General features: G+C 40.9%; 1 protein-coding gene across 2 annotated transcripts in view; it reads left to right on the top strand.

Moving 5' to 3' along the window:
• Positions 1-20316, top strand: part of ldah (lipid droplet associated hydrolase) — an 82074-nt gene that overhangs the window by 18812 nt on the left and 42946 nt on the right. For both annotated transcript variants that reach the window (XM_060934085.1, XM_060934084.1), the window contains exon 3: positions 13720-13854. In XM_060934085.1, coding sequence (XP_060790068.1) covers positions 13720-13854 — 135 coding nt within the window. The remainder of the gene's footprint in view (positions 1-13719; positions 13855-20316) is intronic.

The raw sequence follows: 20316 nt of genomic DNA, 5'->3' as shown, positions 1-20316 counted from the left end.
GTAAAGTTCTTGAAAAACATTAATTTTATCTTATCAAGTCCTGACCTCAGTATTATAAGGTTCTGTGTCATTTTAGTTAACCACCATCACTTGAGATTTGGAAAAAAAAAATCTGTCTACAAATCAAATTCAATCATCCTCCAGGATGAACATTGGAATGTAGAGCACAACGTTGGCAGCCAAGGTCCATTAATACTCACGTTTAATTTACGCTCAGGCAGAAAAGGACAGGTTTAAAACCTCAGTATGATGAGTTAGAGGAGAAAGCACCTTTTAGCTTGAGATGCTCTATTAGAGTATTAAAAAAAAATAAGCATACAAAACAGGTACAGTCCAGGTCTAATGTACTTGCTAGATTTAGAGTGTAACACTTGCAAACTGGAAATCTTGAGCACATCAGAAAGCTAGAATTATGGATAACATTAGCATTAAGTATTACAGCTAGCTACATACAGGGGCCTTAATAAACAGTCATTGATAAAACGTGTTCGTGTGGTTGCACAGATACACCCACCCCCCACACCCCCAAACCTTGTTTTGTTCATGGCATGGATTCCACAAGGTGTTGGAAACCTTCCTTTGAGATTCAGACTCATGTCGACGTAATTGCATCACATAATTGCTGCAGATTTGTCGGCTGCACATTCATGCTGTGAATCTTCTGTTCTCTCACATCCCAAAGAGGCTCTGTAATGGATTTAAATCTTAAATTCATGCTCATGGAACCAGTTTGAGATTATTTTTGCTTTGTGACGTGGTATATTATCATGCTGGAAGTAGCATTTATAAAATGGGTAAATGGTGGATTGCACCATTCTGTGTAAACCCAAGAGATGCTTACCTGAAGGGAAGCCATGGCCTAATGGTTAGAGAAGCAGCTTTGGGATCAAAAGCTTGCCAGTTCGATTCCCTGGCCCGGCAGGAATGGCTGAAGTGCCCTTGAGCAAGACACCTAACCCCCAACTTCTCCCCAGGCTGCTTTGAATATGTTTGGGTATGTCACTCTGGATAAGTGTGTCTGCTAAATGCCATTAACGTAATGTAATGTTGTGTATGAAAAGCCAAGGAGATCAGCAGCTTCTGAAATAGTCAAACCAACACTTCTGGTACCAAAAGCTGTCAGATGGTTAAACATCCCACCCCCCATGATTTTATACATTGTGCTGCTGCCAAATGATTAACTGTGTAGATAACTGCATCAATGTACAGGTTCCTAATAAAGTGGATATTGAGTGTATACAGTACTATCATAATGTGGTCTGAATAGACTCAAAATGTCTTCCTACTTAGTGCAGTTAAAAGTTATTCTACGAAATCAAGTCATACATGAGCTGATAAGCCATGTATGATGAGATTGAGTGGAATAACTGTTTTATTCTATCCACATTCACTGGATTTTGAGAAACAGAGCATTTTTTTTTGCAAATTCGCTAAATAAAAAACTTTATACAAAACGTCTGACAAAATAATTTCCGCTTAGAATGTAAATAAACTGGCGAAATGATAGGAACAATTTGTGAAAAATGCTATAATAAGGCCATTATTAAAAAATTTTCTGTTTCCGGTCCACCGGCCAGGTGAGTGCCGTTTGTGCGGTTGAAATTTTTTTTTTAACGCCGGTTTTTCGACATTTTTTTTTTTAAAGATATTTTTTGGGCTTTTTTCACCTTTATTGGATAGGACAGTGTAGAGACAGGAAATGAGCAGGAGAGAGAGACGGGGAGGGATCGGGAAATGACCTCGGGTCAGAATCGAACCCGGGTCCCCGGATTTATGGTGTGGCGCCTTATCCACCTGAGCCCTGACGCCCCCAGGTTTTTCGACATTTTTTTCGGGTTCGTAAATCTAAACTCGAACTTGACATTTACGCATTCCCAGGGCTTTCCACTAAGGCTCATACTAGCCAGCCATGACAAATAAGTAGCCAGCCGGGGGGGGATAAACACAAAATAAACTCCTGTGCACGCAGTTCCCAGGATTAAATGTATTTTCCACAGACCATTTATTTATTCACTTTACTCAAATACAAAGTAAAATGGCAGTAAATCTTCTTTCTTTTCTTGCGTATTGCGTCATGAGGCGTTCCTGGCTTGTAAATCTCTTATTTTCGGTGCATGACACATTCACGCAACTGAGCATGCTATGAATTAACAACGACAACGGTCTGCAGTGGGGCTACACAATTAAACACTCAGCGAACATTTCTCCATTTGTGTATGCAAATAAACTCCAACCACTCAGTTTGGTTTCATTTACAACCAACGGTGTCTTTTGATGCCAGCACATAATTGAACGAGAGAAGACTGGTTTACCGGAGACAAAATAAGCGTCATCTCTGCTTCTGTTCCCTCCGACACACTACTGCCTCCGCTGAGCGCGCGCACACACCGCATGTCAGGGCCGCGGATGAGTTACTCTCCCTTGATCAACGAAGTCGGCGGGGAATTTGTGGTTATTATCGGTACAAACAGCGCGAATCACAACTTAAATGAGTGCGGTTCAGTTTGACATTATTGTCAGTCCGTTAGATAAACATTTAATTTTATTAAAATCGAAAATTAATATTTAGAGCCTGTGGGCTACAAAAATAATAGTCATTAAAGTAGCCGGCTGGACTTAATTGTGTAGTCGGCTGTATGGCCAGCAGCCGGCGCTTGTGGAAAGCCTTGCATTCCGCACAGAATATAGAATTGAATCAGCTCTGCGCATGCGCTGTGCGGCACAAAAAAATGGCAGCCGCAATGAAGGAAGGAGATCCGGAGTTTTCAAACATTTGCTTAAGTGTGAAATTTTTTTGCTCACCCGGTGGACAGGAAACGGATTTTTTTTAAGGATGGCCTAATAATTCTTAAAAAATAAAAAAGATGTGTTCGTACCATCAAATGCTTCCATTCCATATTTTGTTGCCTTTTTTTTTAAGGTTTTGTTTTCAAGTAGTTTTTATTTCATCCTCGGTTGGTTCAGCAACACGCGCTGCCATTTTGTTTTTCTCTACTCACGGTATATGAGCTGATATCATAGTAGTAGGTTAGCCAATCAGAACGCGATATTGCTTATATCCAGTGAATGTGGATAGACCAATACTATTTATTAGTTATTTAATGCGTTTAAGAGATTCTGACGCTATCTGAGTTCTATCTGTGTTTAAAAATCTAATACTTTCTTATTGACTGTCAGTTTTGATAATGTAAGTTTGAAGTAACCATAAAATGTAGATCTTGTTGAGCTGTAGATATAAATTACACTACTTAAGGGTTTTGCTAGCTGGAATGTCAAACCTTTGATGTCCCGTATCTCAAAACAGCTCTTCACCCAGAGAGAACCTTGTAATACTAAGGTCACAAAACGTTAATAATATATAGAATGACATGAACGCTCTTCTTGTTAAATTGTAATGACTTTAGAAGTAGTCTAATGGTGTCCTGTGTTATGATGTTTTATATTAATGAGCTGTTTATAGACAGCGTGCAGAGTTTTACCCCTGCCAGACTGATAAGTTTAATGACTTGTTTCATACAGATTTCTGTGTTTCGTGCAGAGTATCTCTGGTTATCTCTAGTCTTATCAGACCAAACACGGGTTATTTCAACCTTTTTAGATGTCAGGTATTTCCCCAATGGGATCAAATTCCAGTTAATCAGGAGAGCCTGAAAGTAGCGATAGGATCTGTGCCCAGATGAATTGACATTCCTTTTGGTTGCAGTTAACATTTGATGCATAACACCCATGTTGATCTGTTGGATCACTAAATAGCCACAGCTTCTCCTAATTGTCTTGAGATATGTTTAGCTCTGCATGACCACTACTGGGAGATAACCAGTGCCGAGAGTTTTACCACTGAGACACAGCTGCTCTTTGGAATAAGTATTATAGCATAGCACTAAAATGTAAAATGTGCTTCGGTGTGTATTTTTGAACATGTTGTACATTCAAAGAGTTTAACTTTGTGACTAGACGCTGCCAACATATGCTATGATTAGGTGATTGATGACTGTTGTTTTACTTCTTTTGAGAATTAAGCAGTTTAAACTTTTTAAGTGTTGTTGAGCTATTCATAATTTGTTGGGGGGGGGGGGGGGTTAGAGAAGAGTAACTTGTTATAGCTCATATTAAAGCTATAAAGATGTTCAGAGGGTTTGGAATGGCCTCTACAGATGGTTTACATTTATGAGAACCTGATGTGCACGGCACTCTCCAAGCAGCTGCTTCCAATAACCTTCAGTATCACATTGTTTGATAATTCATAATGATCTTACAAAGATTCCTTCTAGTCTTTCCTCAGATCCCCATATACTATCTATAAGGGTGTTGCTATGAGGTCTCCTTCCTCTTTTCCAATCACTGAGGGCTTGCTCAATCAATCTACCTAAAGTCATGTATTGTAATAATGATTGAAGCATGAAGGTTTTTTTTTTTCCTTCTGACTTTTTTCCAGGCCTTTTAAATTTTCCTAGAATATGAAAGCTATATGGAGTGCCCTTGTCACTCCTCGTGGTCCCTCCTCCCCCAAGTTTTCTTTCTTTCTTTCTTTCTTTCTTTCTTTCTTTCTTTCTTTCTTTCTTTCTTTCTTTCTTTCTTTCTTTCTTTCTTTCTTTCTTTCTTTCTTTCTTTCTTTCTTTCTTTCTTTCTTTCTTTCTTTCTTTCTCTGCTTAAGCCTCACACTTTTCTGTTGCTGGCCCTTTTTTCTCCAAACTCATATCATTCATCTGTTCCTGCAAATGAGGTCCTGTAGTAAGCATAGCAATTGGGAACACCTTGGATAATGAACACTGAGTTGATGCTAGTCTAGTGCTTACACACCTGTTCTTGCATTTTAAACAAACTTTGGCCATTATGGTGTAATTCTTACCACAAATTATTGTATTTAATTTTATATGGTAATGGTTGATTGATTTAGGTCACTTTTGGGATGTGGGTGATTTTGTAAAAGAGACATCAGGCATCTCTGAAGTAATCTCCTTCAGCCTTGCTCTCATCTGGAAGCACACAGAATCAAGAGCCCTCCGAGATAAAGTTGTCTATCAGAAGATCTGGCCACACTGACCCTTGTCTGTATGTTTGCCAGGGTCAATAAATCATTTTCACTTCTTCCTCTTTCGTAAGATGGATAGACATTTTGGCATGTTAAGAGCCAATCCATTAAAGGGTACTCCACAAGTGTCTGTGGTAAAGAATTCCAGCGCCTTCAGGGATGATGTCGTCTCAAATACTTCTTCTCGAAAAGGCTTATTTTGTGATCTAAATCTGCGACTGTGATTCAGCATTGAAGATATCAATCAAAGTCGACAGTTTATGTTCAGCTGGTGAATTTGGGATTGTGTCCCAGACTAGAATGCGTCTTATCCCCAGTATGCAGTGCAAAATTTTTCACTTGTGCCAAACTTGACAACGTATTTCATCCTACAAAGGCCTCAAGGGCCGCACATCACTGTTTGGCTAGCCTAACAGAGATTTAGGTGTGTGTGTGTGTGTGTGTGTGTGTGTGTGTGTGTGTGTGTGTGTGTGTAAAGGTTGTCGGAGAGAGTGGGCTCTGCACCTGCAAGGCTACGTCAGTGGCGTGGTAGTCCATGCAGCCTCGGGGTCAGAGACGGCAGGCAAGGTATCTGTTTAATGTTCCAGTGAACAGTGCTGAATTTATGAACTCTGTAGAAAGGGGGAAATGATAGCATGAGGGAGAGGAGAAGATGGCTCATGCTTCTGTGCCCTTTTTTCCCCCCAAAATATAGGAATACCTCTTTTAAATTTTTTCTCTGTGCACAGAAACAGGCACGACTTGTCTTTATTGTCCTTTTGATTCTCATCCAAAGACACATATGATGGGAAAGAAGGGAGAACTCCAACTTCCTGACTGTAATGTTCTCATAAACACACAAATAAACACCACATTTTATAGTCATGAATTCTGCACATAGAGTTTCCTGGTTATATAACCTACATGGTGTACTCCAGTTCCTTACCAGCTCCCTCACACTTTGCCATTACAGCTGGGGGTTTAACAGCCCAGTGTTTTGGGAAGGCTTTTTATTCTGTCTAGGTCTTGATAGAGAGTGACAATGACTTTATTGTAGTGACTTGAAGCAATCATTAATCATGCTGAATATGGTGAAAGAGGGCTTGGAAGGACTGCAGTTGGCCTTCGCTCCCTGCCTGCCTCCTGTCCAGACTTCAGTACTGACAGTAATGTCTAAATGTGCTCAGAGACTGATGAACAGAGATTTGCCCGAAAGCAGTCCATGCCCATTCAGTATGAACATAGTTACATATTTAAATAATATTGGCTGGCTTTGAGTGGTCTATCAGATATATTCCATTCAGCTAGCAAGATATTGAACGAGTCAAAGACTCGTTCAATATCATGCTAGCTGAATGGAATAGGTATATCTGCTATACCACGAAAAAAGCCAGCCAATATTATTATTATTAGTAGTAGTAGTAGTATTTCACGCACTCGTGACTTGCTGTAGCGGCGACAAAATAGCGATCAAACATGCATTCCGATATTTAGTGAAATGAGATAAATAGAATTTTGATGATAAATTGCCTTCAGTTCTCCTTTAAGCCTTAAGTTGGAATCTAGATATTAGTGTACGCCTAATACAAGTCTAATTTGAATGAAATTTTTATTTGCGTGAACGGTGTGGATAATCCATTTTCTCTACAGATAATATCCATGTCGAAGGTAAAGACAATTCAGATTGTAAAGATAAGGTTTTGTAAATTAATACGAAGAAGTAACTGCCTGTTCAGGGGTGCAGTGGGTCAATTTAGGATACTGTTTTGGGAAATAGAACGAACAAACAAAATTAAGCAGAAAATAAACATCTGTGCGAACAGGCTTTTCAGAACAGGGTAGCAGAATTGCAGCACGATGCAGTAATCGTGCACTCTAGGTTTATTTAACAGTTATTTATCCAAGGTGAAGTGAATATCGGTGAATAATAATCGAGACGAAGTCTAGGTGATTTATTTTAATAAAATTGGCTGGATTTTTTGCGTGGTATATCAGATATATTCCATTCAGCTCGCATGATATCGAACGAGTCGAAGATGAGTAGCTGAATGGAATATATCTGATATACCACTAACCACGAGCCAGTATTATTCAACGCGTCTTTCTCATTCAAAATCTTCCGTATTTAACGAAGCAAACCTGACGGCCATGTTTGTTTCCACATTGTCACACTCGCTAGTACGGAAGTTTTATGTCTCCGACGTGTAATGTTATGTCGTCTTGACAACCATGCAATATCGTAAACCATATTCAACGCTCATTCTCCATTGGGTAGAGTGATGTAATACATGTCGGATAAGCGACATGCTAACAATATTGCATGCTATCAAACCAAATGAATGAAACCCGCTAGAAGGGACTAGAACACGTTTTTATTCCATCGAAAAAGTGTCCTGTATGTATAATAATCACCGATATTCACTGAGCCTGAGGTGTATTTATTATAGTAAATATAGATATTTGCAATAAACACATGCAGATAGTAGCCAAGTTTCAGTTTTGTGCAAAATAGAAGCAATATTTAAAAAAAAAGTTTAAAAATACAGTTGCGAATGATCTGTTTCCAAACAGTGATATTCTGCAGTTAAAGGAGAACTGAAGGCAAATTTTTTTTCCCCCTATCAAGATTCTATTTCTTGTTTTGTTGAATATCGGAATGCATGTTTGATAGCGGGGTGGCACGATGGTGTAGTGGTTATAGTGCTGTCGCCTCACAGCAAGAAGGTCTGGGTTCGAGCCCCGTGGCCGGCGAGGGCCTTTCTGTGTGGAGTTTGCATGTTCTCCCCGTGTCCGCGTGGGTTTCCTCCGGATGCTCCGGTTTCCCCCACAGTCCAAAGACATGCAGGTTAGGTTAACTGGTGACTCTAAATTGACCGTAGGTGTGAATGTGAGTGTGAATGGTTGTCTGTGTCTATGTGTCAGCCCTGTGATGACCTGGCGACTTGTCCAGGGTGTACCCCGCCTTTCGCCCGTAGTCAGCTGGGATAGGCTCCAGCTTGCCTGCGACCCTGTAGGACAGGATAAAGCGGCTACAGATAATGAGATGAGATGAGACATTCGATGGAACAATTACAAAAAGTTAAGAACAGGGGGGTGACTTACCAATATTGAATGCCGATTCTGATCGAATGTAATTCAATGTTCTGTCAATCCAATGTACTGTACAAAGTCAAAGTTATAACAATAAAAATGGTACAAGTCCAAAAAGCCTGAACAACAACCCAACTTGTATACAAGCTATATCCAGGTTGACAGTTCAAGTCCACAGTTACTTTTGGTCGTAGTTAATTGTTACATTGCAGTTGTTCAAAACAGAAGGGCTTTGCTGAGTGAAGTCCACGAGTGAAGTCCTCTTGTAAAAGTCTCCATCACTTTTCCTCACCTCCAAGTCAAGTCAAGTCAAATTTATTTGTATAGCGCTTTTAACAATAAACATTGTCACAAAGCAGCTTTACAGAATTTGAACGTCTTAAAATATGAGCTAATTTTATCCCTAATCTATCCCCGATGAGCACGCTTGTGGTGACGGTGGCAAGGAAAAACTCCCTCAGACGACATGAGGAAGAAACCTCGAGAGGAACCAGACTCAAAAGGGAACCCATCCCCATCCGGGCAACAACAGACAACATGACTATAACATTAACAGTCCTAACATAAAGTCAGCTTCGTTGATGCTATAAACCCCCCACCGACGGAAACCCGAGCGCAAAACCGTTCACGATAACCATAGTCCCAAAGTCAGCAAGTCAACTGCAGTCCCCAGCCACAAAAGCACCACTGCAAGAGTCCAGACCGTCCTCCAGGTGCGACCCCCAACTGTCCACATGGGGCCGCCCTCCACAGGAGCGATGCTATGAAACTCCAACCAGACACAGGGCACCAGGATGGATCAGGCAGGTCCGAGGAGCAGAAGAGGTCAGCATCTTGATCCCAGGACCGACATGTAACTCAGAGGGACAGATTTTTTTTTTTTTTTTTTGGGGGGGGGGGTAAAGGAACTGAAGCACTGCTCCACTCTGGAGTACACCATGTAGGTTATATAACCAGGAATTGACTATTGTCCAAGTAGAAATTTGACAATATTTCCACAATTGCTCTCTTTTCCAGTTTTTCAGTGTCCGTTGGTATGTTTTTCTCTTGTAAATATGTGTGAAGAATATCCAGTGAAGTTTTGGTAGCCTTCTGGGTGTTCGGCGTGTCTTTCTCTTTCAAAGTATATTCAACTTTTAATCTTCCACTTTAAATCTTCCGTTTTTAATGAAGCAAACCTTTGTGTACAAACAGTCACTCACTAGCGCGGAAGTTTTACCTCTCCGATGTGTCTCTTTTCCAGTTTTTCCATATATTTAATGCAGAAGATTTAAATGTGTGAAGAATATCCAGTGAAGTTTTGGTAGTCTTTCAGGTGTTCAGCGTGTCTTTCTCTTTCAAAATTCTCTTAAAATCTTCCGCTTTTAATGAAGCAAACCTTGCAGCCATGTTTGTGTACAAATTGTCAGTCACTCGCTAGCGTTGAAGTTTTACATCTCTGACATGTCTCTTTTCCAGTTTTTCGATGTCCTTTGGTATGTTTTTGTCTTGTAAATATGCATGAAGAATATGTAATGAAGTTTTGGTAGCCTTTCAGGTGTTCAGCGTGTCTTAAGTTTCAGTTTTCAGTTTATTTATTTAGTGCTTAAACCTAGCACTGGATCTTCTCTCTTTCCTGGCCGACAAAGAAATGATTGTGCGCATGCGCAGCAGAAAAGTTTTGTCATTGGATCTTCGCATCAGCTCCAATGTGTGACGTCATGTTGTCTCGACATTCTCCTTTGGGGAGAGTCGCGTAATACATGGAGAATAAGCGATATGATAACAATATTGCATGCCATCAATAAACCCACTAGAAGGGAAGAGAATGCATGTTTTTATTCCATGGACAAAGTGGCCTGTAAGTACAATAATTATATATATATGGCATGTTTTAATACAGATTTAACAGACTACATAAATGATGGTAATATTAAACTGGAATTTTAAAAAGTGTCGTTGTCGTACTTCATTTATCCTTCCTAGTACATGCCAGCCAGTGACACTACTTCTTCAAAGTTTTGCAGGAAGAATAATAGGACGAGAGAAAAAAATAACACATTGACTGGTGTGTAAAATAAAGTATGGATAAAACCAAAAGACAATCAATATTGGACTGAACAGAATGACTGTAATTAAAGGTTCTGACTGCAAAGTTGAATTCTAGGCAAAATGTTTTATTTCTATTGCTGTTGGAGTTTCGAGACGTTGCGCTGCGCACACACCATGCATCCTGTGTGTAAATGTTTTGCCGAGATAAAATGCATCCTGCATTTTACAATTCCGGAGATTGCCAAAGCAAGTAAGCAACAATATCACCTGACCACCATGGGGCATGTTTGACCTACTTTTCACCAAAACAAGTCGGTGTGGACAAACATGGCGGACTCCGCTCTCCCTTCAGCTAAAAGCCAGCGGAAAAGAAAAGGAAAGCCTGCCTAGTGAGTGCAACTGCAAAATAGAGAAAGGGTAGATGATGTCATTTTTCTGAACAGATAACTAAAGCACTCTAGGTAGTGCTTAGCTAGCTTAGCCTTAGAACACATGGACTCGACTCCACGGTAGCGAGTATGGAGTTATACACCTAATGTTTTGATCTTACAGAGAAAGAAACGATAACACAGAGAAAAGATATAGCCATCTTTTGTTTCATGGATCTATTCACGAATGTCAACCACAAATTACATATCTGCGACTCAAAACTCTCCGAGGTCGATGCAAAGTCACAATGTTTTCCGTGCATCGCCATCTTGGTGTGACGCAGTTCCATAGTCATGCTGATTAGTTAAAGCTCCTCACATTTGGCTGTTTCCATAGCGCCATACTGTTTACCTCAAGAGGTAGGAAAACGGTCCCAAAATGGAGAAAAGCGACCCTTGGCACATCAAATGATCACATCTCATCCGCAGGATATTGTTCTTGCGAGACATAGAAAATCCCATGCACAATAAAAAAATTTGAAAATTTCAGATGACTTTGCAGTCAGCATCTTTAATATAAGCTGCTTTGCACATAGAAAAAAAAGTCTGTATTTTACCAATATTTTCTCTTCATATCATAGACACATGACAACCCAAATAACCACGTGTATGTTATTAACGTATAACATGGGCTACTGTAAGCAAAGGGAGCTATAGAGAGTGAATCAAATAATTAAGCAGAGGGAATTGGTTTAAAAACTTGTATGTTCTGCACATATTTTTCAACACTAGCTATAAAATGCTGCATAGTTAAATCACACAAAAACTTGCTATAATATCCAATTAATCAGAGGGTGGTTTTCACCCCAGGAATTAATTGCATTAATCTGATTGTTTGAAAATTAAGCAGACAGACTTTCTCCTGGAATTTAATCTTAATGCAAAATTCATATTGACATTTCTCATTTGGTTAATGTAAAGTCCCTTTTCAGTTGTCCCCGCCCCCACAGATGGTCATTTGTAATATGACAGATATTACAAGCAAGATAAAGACTTGCTTGCTCGCATAATCATCTTTGCAAGCCAGCAAGGCATTGAGTTGTAAGCAGCTATGTTGTTTTTATCCCCCGCTGGCCGAAAGGCCCAAAGGGGGATTATGTCGCGGCGATGTCCATCCGTCCGTCTGTCCCGGGAAGTGTCCTCACCTTCTGAAATCAACTCCTCTCGCAATGTTTGGAGGAATTTCACGAAACTTGACAGGATTCTTTGTTATATGTCGGTAATACGCATATTGCAATTTCGTTCAATTCAGTCACATTTTACCAGTTATGGCATAGTTGTCAGCGGGGGATATTGTGCTCTCAGAGCACTCTTGTTTTTTTAATGATTGGTGAAAATTGATTCCAAATATGAAAACAAAAAGAGTAAGTGCCGCCCATTCTCAAAATTTGTCTGTCTTTGTTTAAAATCGAATCAATGAAAAATAATTCGCAAAGAGTAAGTGCTGTGAGTTTCCTAGCGATAAAGATCAAGTCATCGTTGCGTGGCCTACTACTCATACACCGCAGCTGTTTTGAAGGTCTCGGCAGTTTCTTCAGCCCTCACATGCTCTTGTTTAGAGGTTTTGTATTTAGTCATTAATGGTGTTAAGTGGCTTGTGAAGTGTTTGAGTTTGCTCTAAGGCATAGATTTGATAAGGTTTGATTACCAAAGCCAGCTGCTCCACTACTTCAAAAGAAAAGACTTGCATATGCATTGCTACTTTATTTATCCCGTGCCTACACTGTTTTTTCAGACACTGATTCACATTCGATTCACAGTTTTGTCTCGGTTTAAATTACAGTGTAGATTTTTCACTGATGATTTTTGCAGTACTAGACTACAGAGCCTAGACTTCTATTCAGTTTGTCTTCATGTGAAGAAGAAGCTGCATCTGGGACAGTTTTGCTCATTGCGCAGCCTCACTGCATTCTTAGCAGGCCAAATGACTCACTAGACTGAGATTTATCGACTGCCTAAGTGGACACTATGGATGGAATTTACACCTCCAACATCCCACTCAGCGCCTACAGTTACTTAGTGCCAGTGTTTCCAAAACGGTTTTCTCCAGTTTAGATTTGGCCTGTTTTTCTCAAAAATGATGCATAAAAGAGTGGTTTTTGGAAACTCTTTTAGCCATATTTCCATCACACACTTGCTCACACGCACATCTATTATTTTATTATGACACACTGATGAATGCAGAGTGCTAAAGAAAATTAGCTTGGCTGCACAGATAGAGGACACACTGGCAGCAGCAATGGCAGCTAGATATCAGTTATGTTTTACATCTTCTTATGCGTCATATCATATCTTTCTGAGTGGCTAAGTAAGATTTAGCCAGTTAAGGCCCTCAGTACCTACCTCAAATCCTGAGGGTCTGGCTGAACCAAAACCCTTGAATAAATATCAAAAGCACAACATGTGATGCCACCATTAATCACACAAACTGGAGGCAGGAAAGATTTTTTTTTTTTAATTACAGCATAATTTATTTTCTCATCTCATCTCATTATCTCTAGCCGCTTTATCCTGTTGTACAGGGTCGCAGGCAAGCTGGAGCCTATCCCAGCTGACTACGGGTGAAAGGCGGGGTACACCCTGGACAAGTCGCCAGGTCATCACAGGGCTGACACATAGACACAGACAACCATTCACACTCACATTCACACCTACGCTCAATTTAGAGTCACCAGTTAACCTAACCTGCATGTCTTTGGACTGTGGGGGAAACCGGAGCACCCGGAGGAAACCCACACGGACACGGGGAGAACATGCAAACTCCACACAGAAAGGCCCTCGCCGGCCACGGGGCTCGAACCCGGACCGTCTTGCTTTGAGGCGACAGCGCTAACCACTACACCACCGTGACACCCCAATAATAATAATAATAATAATAATAATAATAATAACAACAACTACTCACTAGTCATAGGGTTGTGAGTTCAAATCACATTTTTTCTTGACACTTTTTGCCTTTTCATCATTTAATTCCAAGTCTTATTGGCAATGAGACTTGGCATATCTCACAGCAGCTCTTTTATTTGGGCACAGTGAAGATGCATGAAATGTTCCCACTTTTTACTTTCTGCTTTCCTTCATGTCAGTTTCTTTCTTCAGCATCTTTGAGGGAAAGCAGACAACAGATTATTCAGCGTGATTTTTCTCTCCTCTCTACAGGCAACCCTGGCATAGTGGGATTTTATAAGACCTTCATGTGGACATTATATCAGGCATTTAACCAAAGATACCCAGTCTGGGCTGTGAGTCATGCTGGACACTGTGTGCCTCCAGACACAATGGATATGGTTGAAGGTAGGACACCTACATTAGCTTGTTTTATTAAATATCTTATACTGCTGACTACAACATTGCTTGATTTGTTGCTCATGTTGGGTATGTCAGTTTCTCTCATACTCAAGAGTGTCTTGCTCACTTGTAGCTTCGACTTGCTTTGTTAGCTCCTCTCTAACGTTGTTTTAGAGAACTATCAAAACTCAGACAGTTTTGATAGGTGATAAATCGTGACCATACTGTACTAGCATTAGTATGTTTTTGATGGAGACTACAAAGCATTTCTGTAAGTCATGCTAGTTAAGATCATCTACCAAATGCTGTAAATGTATATATCCCTTTTCACCTTCATAAAATTTTCAAGTTGACAAGATCACTATTCTCATCAAGACAGTAGGTGGCAGCAGACAATTAAACAGGTTTTAGGACTGCAGTTGTCCCACGAAATATGTGGGGCATCAAGTAAGCACTGTCAGACCATCCACAAGACAATAAGAAAATGTGTCACTATTGTGAAATTGTAACCTAGATTCTGATGAATATCGTCAGCGTTCATTTAATTTGCCATTGCTCTTAATTTAACATAGCCGTCGGAGCATTTTGTCGAACACTAAGAATTTATGGGCCGCTCGCTGAGCTATACTTGTGTCATGGTGTGTAGTTGCCAGACAGATCTCAGGGAAAGGGATTCTCCTCACCACACGGTAGGGAGGAATGTTGAACATGTACAACGCTGGCAAGCTGAACCAGGCAGCGTCTCCCTCTTCTTCCTCATGCCAGTGTATGAATGCGTCCAGTATGTTCAATCATAAACCAGTGTGGACGTTTTTATTGAGCTTGCTACGTGGGAAAGACATTAGCCAAGCCCACCTGTAATAAGCCAAACCACATACAGATGGCTTGGATCACCTAAAACAGCACTTCCACTGGCTTGCTTGATGGATTGGACAGTAGAGGTGGAAGCTAGCCATATCAGGTCTGCAGACAGGACAAAAAATGCTTCAGAGACCATTCAGTTCTTATATATATATATATATATATATATATATATATATATATATAGACACACAGTACTGTGCAAAAGTCTTAGGCACATGCAACAAAATGCTGTAGAGCAAAGATGCCTTCAGAAATAATGAAATGTTTCTACATTAAAAAATACCATAAACATCAGTAAGTAGTAATGCATGAAAAAAGTCAATATTTGGTGTGAGATGACTCTTTGCTTAAAAAAATATAGTTGTCTCAGGTACAGTGAGTGCAGTTTTATAAGGAAATGAGCTGTAGGTTTTACTGAGCATCTTGCAGAACCAGCCACAGTTCTTCTGGACACTTTGTCACACTCGCGTCTTCATTTTGCACCAAAACCCAGCAGCCTTCATCATGTTTTTGTCTGAAAAGTGGTCTGTTATGTAATATGCTGCTTTCTTTTCTGACATACAAACATTTTTCTGTAACATTTAATTTTGTGTTGGAAAACTAATGTTTGGGCGGCACGGTGGTGTAGTGGTTAGCGCTGTCGCCTCACAGCAAGAAGGTCCGGGTTCGAGCCCCGGGGCCGGCGAGGGCCTTTCTGTGTGGAGTTTGCATGTTCTCCCCGTGTCCACGTGGGCTTCCTCCGGGTGCTCCAGTTTCCCCCACAGTCCAAAGACATGCAGGTTAGGTTAACTGGTGGCTCTAAATTGACCGTAGGTGTGAGTGTGAATGGTTGTCTGTGTCTATGTGTCAGCCCTGTGATGACCTGGCGACTTGTCCAGGGTGTACCCCGCCTTTCGCCCATAGTCAGCTGGGATAGGCTCCAGCTTGCCTGCGACCCTGTAGAAGGATAAAGCGGCTAGAGATAATGAGATGAGATGAGAAAACTAATGTTTGGAAAGCTGAGGTGTTTTTGTACTGGTTCCATAATGTAGAAGTCATAAGATAAAAGTCCGTAACAAAGTTTGTACTAAAAAAAAAAAAAAATAGGGTGTAAACTTGTAACTTGTAACTATTGTACCGAATATTGCCTTAGTTTAAATTAAAGGGAATACAGGAATTACAAACCTCGGAACAGTCCTTAAGCACAATCAGATATAAATAGTACTACAGGTCAGAGTAGTTCTGTAGATTCCGAATGGTTGAATAGTTCTTGTAATTGTGAACAAATGGTGAACATTCACCTAACCACAACCAAAATAACACTGTTAATCACAGACATGCATGCAATGTGGGTCTATGGCTATAAACCAATGCCAGTGACCCCCACTGCTCCTTATATCATTTGATGACACCAAGGGTCAAACATTTGCAAAGGAAGTACAGATAAAAGGGAAGATATAATTAAAAAGTTATACTACTTCTCCAAAAACTCTGTTTGAGTGACACCCCTGATTATCATCAATAGGAGGTTTAAGCACAGCGGTTCAAGTACATAGGACACTTTTCCCCAGACCATTGTCTTTTCTCAATGATTCATCTTTCATCATATTCTGCCATTTGGTTCACAGATGCCCTTGTCCATTGAAATAGCTGCTTACGTTACAACCCATCGCTGAAGTTATAGAATATCGGACCACAACCAGCTAAGGTGTTTGGGCCAGTCATATGAATCTTGAGCTTTCTTAGTCTGATCAGATTTTTTCCCTCTCCATGGGGTGAGAAATGATGAAATAACTTTTCTGTTGGGGGAAAAATGTGTCCATAATATCACTAATAAATCTGGCACTATGTCTGCAAAGGTCTCGAAGTCTAAGTTAGATCAATATTCAGTAGTGGGATTATTTATTTTAATATGTTAAACATTGTCCAATCTTGTGCCCCATCAGAGACAATCACCACAGATGCCCCCCTCTTCAGCAAGGAGACCATGTGGTGGCACAGGGGGCATGTGGGCCACTGGTGTGAGAACAGGTCATGTCAACCAGGTGGAATTGAGGCCAGTCCATCTTTTTTTTTTTTTTAACCAGTTCTTAGACGTGGCATTTTAGTGCACTTGGGCAATATTGTGACAGACAGATATATCAATCATCAAGACTGCATGAGTTTGGACAGTTTGCTCCGTCTTGCACAAAAGCTTCTTACACTCTCAGAAAATAAAGTAAATTATTGTACCTTTAGGGGTACAACAGCTTGTCACTGGGGCAGTACCCTCTAAGGTACTTATTTGTACCTTTTAGGTACTGCTTGGGAACATATATGTACCTTTTTGGCCCTAAAAAAGGAACACAGTTACCTTGAGGTCCAATAATAAACCCCGGGGAGTACATTAGTGTAGATTGTACCTTGGGGGACAGAAATGGACTCCAACTGGACCCCTGTTTCTGGCAGTGTACTTGTGTCCATCCATGGACAGCTAGCCTTAGGCCCTGTCCACACGGCAACGGATTCAGGTGAATTTGATAAAATTGTTTATCGTTTCGGCCTGGCGTCCACACGGCACCGGCGTTTTGGGTGCCCCAAAATGAAATCTTTTGAGAACGGGCTCCAGAGTGAAAAAAATCTGGCAACGGCGCCGTTGCGAAGTCGTCTGGATGAGTAGAACGGATTTGTTTACGATGACGTCACAACCACATGACTAGAACAAGCAGCACTCTCGCACGCATCATTCGTAACAACAGAAATTGAAATTGTTTACACATTAACCTGACTGACCTGCCAGACAGACAATTTACACCTGCTTTGATGAACAGAAAGTACAGCCTTCCACACAAAGCAACAGGTACCTGACTATAATGGAGGCAGAGGGGAAAAGGCTCAGAAGACCCTTCAACAGACTGTTATAAAACAGACACAATATAAAAAGTTATATAAATTATATAAAAATGCTTTTCAAAATGTTCACACACAATAAGAAAATTAAGTTATATAAAACTATGCACACTAATAAAACTAATTTGTACACACAGAAGGCACGATTTCCTCGCGTAGTCACAGCCATCTTCTTCTTGTTGTGTGTTTGTTCCTGTGAGTGCTTCACGCCGGGTAGAAGAAGGGGTTTATGCGTGTAACAGACGTTGCGTTGTGTTGTTCACCAGTCTTTTTATTCTGAAGAAATGAGACACAAATACACTGCTGAGGACGGGCTGCAAACGTCCAGTGGCATTGGCGCTTACATTTCCAAAACGAACTGAAAGAGGCCAGCGCCTCGTTCCCATAACTACCTGCGCTCTTAAAGGGCCAGCGCAGAATTTCTCCACCACTACACACAATGGCAAGTGGAAAAAAATAAACCCGTTACATGCGCATGCGTCCTACTTCTTCTTCTATTGTTCTGGTGTCTCCGATGGGACCGTCTTACAGCGCACGTAGAGGTGTGGTATGTGTATTGCATTGTTTTCAGCGAGCGTTGCGTTGCCATATGAACCTGATATTTTACTGATCCGTTGCCCATGTGGACGTGATTTTTTTTTTAAAATATCTCATTGCCGTTGTCGTGTGGATGTAGCCTTAGCAAAAATCTCATCTACTGCAACTGTACAGTGGTGCATCAAATTGCACTGTCGAGCCAGTATATGTGCCCAAAAGTGTTGTCTGCATGCAAAAGTAATGGCCCATATATAAGACAAGTTTGTTAAGGTGGATTTTTTCCTTTTACCTGTGCTAAGTCAACTCATTGCTGATTGTGGTTCTCCCTAATGGAGTCAAACAGGGTTTGACCCATTGGAACATAACACAGACTGGAGATTGTGACAATCCAAGATGCAGTCTATATTTGTGAATGTATTTTCATATATTGCAAGCATTTCTCTATGGAGTGCCATGCATTCCATTAGCTTTGCGTTTCTACTGTTAATGCTACTCGTCTTATTAGCCATCACACTGTTTTGCTTGCTACTTTATCTCTGTACTGTAACATTAACTCTCTGCTGGGTAAGGAGCACTTAACTTTTATCTCTCCCCGCCAGGTCAGTTTATCCCTCAACGTTGTCTTCTCGGAGTATTTTACATCCCTTATCATGAGGCCAACTTGTGTGTCTGTGGCTGTGTGCTGCTAGCATGGTTGAGTGGATTTGCAATTACACGGATTTCCATTAATACCCAGCGCTGGTGTTGGAATCCTTTCCCTCAGCAGTTCCCTGATTTCCCTCAAGTAGTTCAGCAGTCTGAAATGCTTACTAGATATTTTAATGACTTGGTGGCAGACATGGCTCATCTTAAATCAGTTATTCAGGAGCTGAGACCATGCAACTCAGAGACTTGTGAAATTTAACAGACAGTTTGAACATGCTACTATATGTCCACAGTCACATCCTTCAGCTTGTGGATCTGGCCGCTTGGACTGAAATGACAACTTAGCACTCCTGAACTCGAATCCCTAGGCCTTATACTGTATGTCCTTAAGTGGAAGCTGTTCCACAAATGGTGTACACCTCATTGGCCGCATTGCCCAATTCCCAATATACTAATTTTTCCTTAGGGACTGCAAGAGAGTGGGAAATCTCTGTCTGTGCTAAACATGTATGTGGCAGCCATCACAGTGCACCATAGCACAATGAATGGCATCTCACTAGGGGCTCATGAGCTTATTATTGCCCTTTTTGAAGGGATGATTTGAGTCCATCTGCCATGATTTCTGAGGCACCCTTCCCCATCGACTCTTCCACATTTGCTAGTCCCTTAATACACGACTTTGAGTCTACACATGATGCCAAACTCAAATGTATATCTCTGAAAATGGCCTTTGTGATATTGATCACTTCTGCAAATAGTTTGGGAATTGCATTCTCTGCTAATTAGCTTGCCTTGCATGCGTCAGTTGCCAGATGACACCTTGTGTTTGAATTTAGGATTTATGCCCAAGGTTGTATCACTCAATTTTGTGAATTGTTCAATTGACCTAACAGCTATTAATGAAGATAAGCCTCTAGAGGATTCTTTGCTGTGCAAAATATGCACCCACTGTATTATTTAGACTCAACGACAGCTATTCAATCCTTAGACCAGCTATTCTTCTGCCATGAAGAAAAGATATGGGGTATCCCTGGTTGGCCACTGGGTGGTGGACGGATGTCATCTCCATTGCCTACAGATGGACTGGACACCCAGTCTACTGTGACATGCTACATGTTGCTCTAGGAAGGTTTTGTTGCTGCTACCTGGGTGGCACTATGCACTTTCTCAAGGTTATACAAGTTAATATTGTGCCTCTTATTGGTATAAGTGCGGCAATCATCTCTGAGCACCTTAGGATCTCTTAGGCCTGTTGCTCATGATATTTTGGCATACACTATATATGGCCAAAGGTTTGTGGACACCTGACCATCACACATACATGTCTTTTGAACATCCAATTCTGAATTTAATCCCCCCTTGCTGTTACTATAACCTTGACTCTTCTGGGAAGACTTTTGGAGCATGGCTATGGGGATTTGCCCAGTCAGCTACAAGAGCAGTCATGAGGTCAGGCAAGAAGGCCTAGTGCACATTCCAAATGATCCCAAAGATGTTCAGTGGGGTTGAGGTCAGGACTCTGTGCAGGCTGCTCGAGTTTTTCCACTCCAAGCT

This window comes from Neoarius graeffei, chromosome 11, assembly GCF_027579695.1.
Source record: "Neoarius graeffei isolate fNeoGra1 chromosome 11, fNeoGra1.pri, whole genome shotgun sequence".
NCBI classification, from domain to species: Eukaryota; Metazoa; Chordata; class Actinopteri; order Siluriformes; family Ariidae; genus Neoarius; species Neoarius graeffei.
This window is presented reverse-complemented; position numbering and strand designations above follow the sequence as displayed.